General features: G+C 29.8%; 1 protein-coding gene across 1 annotated transcript; it reads right to left on the bottom strand.

Annotated features, from left to right (window-relative positions):
- Positions 1 to 390: 390 nt before the first annotated feature.
- Positions 391 to 3,152, bottom strand: LOC110683954 (WUSCHEL-related homeobox 3-like). The gene is made up of 2 exons (XM_021860350.1): positions 2,056 to 3,152; positions 391 to 1,077 (listed from the first exon to the last, which is right to left on the bottom strand). Exons 1-2 carry the CDS (start codon positions 2,527 to 2,529, stop codon positions 769 to 771), a joined length of 783 nt encoding a protein of 260 aa, XP_021716042.1. The 5' UTR covers positions 2,530 to 3,152; the 3' UTR covers positions 391 to 768.
- Positions 3,153 to 3,779: the final 627 nt, after the last annotated feature.

Consider the following 3,779-nt stretch of genomic DNA (forward strand, 5'->3'; position numbering starts at 1 on the left):
CAATGGGGACCACCAAAAATGATGTCACATCCAAGTCTTAAGACTTGAGGCTAAACTTGCTCTTAGTCCCACGCTACAATATTTTTATGCAACTAGACATTGCATTAACATTATTAATTAGTTATAATTATAAATGTATGTACATATTATTCTAGATTTCACGAGTATATACAAGTAGGTTAAATTTGTCTAAATTTTCGGGTTTTTGTATGAATGCTATACTTAAATAATACATAATCACATTTTTAAAATATAAAACAATCCATTGCATGCATTTGTTATCGTTGAATCACTTGAATGGGTAAGCTATGTTATAACTATGGATTGCTGTTTTGTCCCATGCATAATTTCCAGCGTTATTTCGTTGTCAAGTCTCTTCCAAAAGTAACTGGCCACATATTATTACATACTTATATTATATCTACTCATTAGTCATTAGTCAACTCTTATCACTGAAAACTCTAAATAGGAAAATGTAACATTCAATCAAAAGTACTACAGTAATACTATAGACTTTTAATAACACTTTAGCCAAGTTTCTCTCTAACCCTTGTTAATTTGACAAATGCATGCATGCACATGCATGCCATGTGAGTACATACATACAAATACAGGGAAAAGACAATAGCCAAAAAAAAAAAAAAAACAGTCACCACTAGCGCTAGTAATATGAAATTAGCTGTCACATTACCAGTTTAAAAATACATTATCAAACGTGACTATTAATTCCAGACTAATGCATCGGAGTATGTTCGTTCTAAAGTCATTTCATACAATAGAAAGATTGTCCTTGAGAGAGGACTTGTCTTTTATAGGAAAGAGCTCCAAGGTTTTGAGGGGTCTTCTAGAGGAATGCTCATCATCATCATCATGGTCATGATTACCATGATGATTATAATCTCCTGATCTCATCGCCATCATCATCCAATCATCATGATCATGATCATGATTTGTTATCATTGGCTTCATTATTTGCTTTGCATTTTCCCTTCCATACTTTGCATTATCCGAAGTCTGCATATTCCAACTTGTGTATGTATTCTCCATCCGTGGGACTATTACATCTTCTACTCGTGTCTACATTTACGTCACCCAAAAAAAAAATTAATAGAGAAAAGAAGAGAGCATATCTAAGGTCTTAAGCATATAAAAGTACAAGTAAATTATTATTTCAAATCATTTAAAAATTTAACTGACTTTTAACTATTTGAACTATTTGTTTAATTCGTAATTTTATTTCAAATAAAAATTTATTTGAACATTTATATTTTTTATTGACAATTAGTTAAAACATAATTGATATTTTAAAAGTATATATTCAGATAAATCCAAAAAAATATCTCATCATAATATAGCTTTCTTATACATAGATGGGAATTATTCATAGTCAAATTAAGTTGAGGAAGTTTGACTTCGAAAATAAATCCAACAAACAACATGGTAGGGTTTCTTCTTCTTTTGATTTTGTTTTTTTTTTTTTAAAAAAAAATTGAAATAGTTTGATGGATGTATAAAAGGAAAAATACTGTTGTTGCAACTCAAGTTATTAGATCTGCCCCTAAAAGGTGAACTCTTGTCATCAATCATGTCTAACTTAACGACCCTAAGAGAATCTAATATATTAATCTAGTAAAGAATCTTGTTAGTTAATATAAACCCGGAGAGAATATTCCGTCCTCAGCTTCCTCTTAATTACGTACTTCAATCATTTTAAGAAATGTATTATTCTTACTTAGTACTATGATCCGTAATTATGAGTACCTATTTTTAATAATTTAGATCCGGTGAAACAAATCTAAGCATTGTATATCAGTATATGGATCCTTTTACACATATATATTAACTAAAATTCGTTAAAAAAAAAAAAAAAAAAAAAAAAAAAAATAAAATTGATAGGTAATACATGAATTATGTCTTTTTTTAGTTCTACCGTAAGCTCGCTACTAGACATCTTGCTTATTAGTTTAAATTTAAGTACGTGTACATAAAACCAAAATCATTATTAATTGACAAATAAAATTAATTGATTATAGACTTGAATAATGCATAAATTACCTGATGATGAGCACCAAAGCAAGGAGAGTTGACAGGAGGAAGCTGATGATGGAATAACCCTAGAGAAGACGATGTCGGACCGCAACAAGGTAGTGGTGGTGGAGGAGGAGGTGGTAGAGGTAGAGGTGGTTGATCAAATTGAAGATGATGGAGTAAATTACTATGATGATGTTGTTGAAAATGTTGATGATGATCAAAAGAAGGAAAAACATGATGATGTGAAAACATAAAATGTTGTTGTTGAAGTTGTTTACCAAGAAGTTTTTTCCTAAGTTTTTGCCTATCTCTAGCCTTATGATTTTGAAACCAATAGAAAACATTTTTACCTTCAATTTTACCATAAAGAGAAAGATGGGCAGTAATTTGTTGTATTTGAGATGCATTTGGAGTTCTAACACCACTTCTATACATCTCCTCTAATATCATCACTTGTTCTGGTGTTGGACACCATCTTGTTGAGGCTGCTGGTGACATTTTTTTCTAATTTTTTTTTTTTTTTTTGAGGGGTTGTTTTCTTTGTTTTTTGTGGCTTCTAATAATATTGATGTCTTTAAATTTGCCCTATTGGTGAGGTGTTGGAAAGAGATAGACAAGAAGAGGGCTATAAATAGATGGGAAAAGGGGGTAGCACAATAGGGAGCAAAAGGAAAAAAAAAAGTATGAAATAAATGGTATAGTTAATATTAAAGTGACAAAAGGATGCAATAAAAGTTTTTGGAAATAAATGTGTGGAGGGGGGAATTGAAGGAGGGTGGTTTGATTTTTTATGTCATTTTGGGAGTTGTGTTCACTTTTAAATATAATCAAAATTATTGTGGGATTAATAATAATGTTTGTTGTAGCTATAGATAATTAAGTTTAGATGTATTGAGACTATAATCCATAAATAGGAGATAACAACTTATTTATTGACTCGTATTTTATATCTTAAAATAATTGAATTAAATTAGGGTACATTATTGAAAATTTGAAATACTCGTATAACCTTCCTTCAAAATTATTAAAGATATATGTCAAGTTAGTTTACAACCTTTTTTTTCTTTTCGAAACCAGTTTACAACAAATTTATATATTGAGTATCCCAATCTTTACAATAATCAATAAGGCAATTGTGTTAATGATTAAAGGAATATTGTATATGAAAAGGATTAAATCCTCTCTAGGGCGGCACTACTAGATGTAGTTTCTTAATCGGTGAAATTTCATTTATTAAAAGTCCAAAAATAAAGAAGGTTTTGTGTGAGACTGTTTCACGTGAGTCCGGTTATGATGCACATACTCATCCTTACCCACTGCCACTACCTAGCCACTTGTAGGTGGCCGGCGACCACACTCATTTTTTTTTGTATGATCGGACTCATGTGAGTCCGTTCTATACAAAACTTTTACTTCTTATTAATTTAACTAGAAAGAAAACACTCCTTCGTGAAAAGTTACTACGTAGTTGATCGAATTACTTACATAATTATATTATATGGAATACTTTGTGTACACAATATTTTATTATTTGTCATAAAGATAAATATGTATGGACTTTTTTAATTTCTTAGCTCACCTAATATAATTAAAAAAAAAATATTATGATATTTAAAAAAAAAAGACTACACAACATAACTTATAACTAATGGAGGCATGAATTGAAATGCATTATTATTCATGATTAGAGGACATAATAATGCACAAGTAATTGGCCTTTGGAGAATAATTAATTAGTATATCAATAA

This window comes from Chenopodium quinoa, unplaced genomic scaffold (assembly GCF_001683475.1).
Source record: "Chenopodium quinoa cultivar QQ74 unplaced genomic scaffold, ASM168347v1, whole genome shotgun sequence".
Taxonomy (NCBI): Eukaryota; Viridiplantae; Streptophyta; class Magnoliopsida; order Caryophyllales; family Amaranthaceae; genus Chenopodium; species Chenopodium quinoa.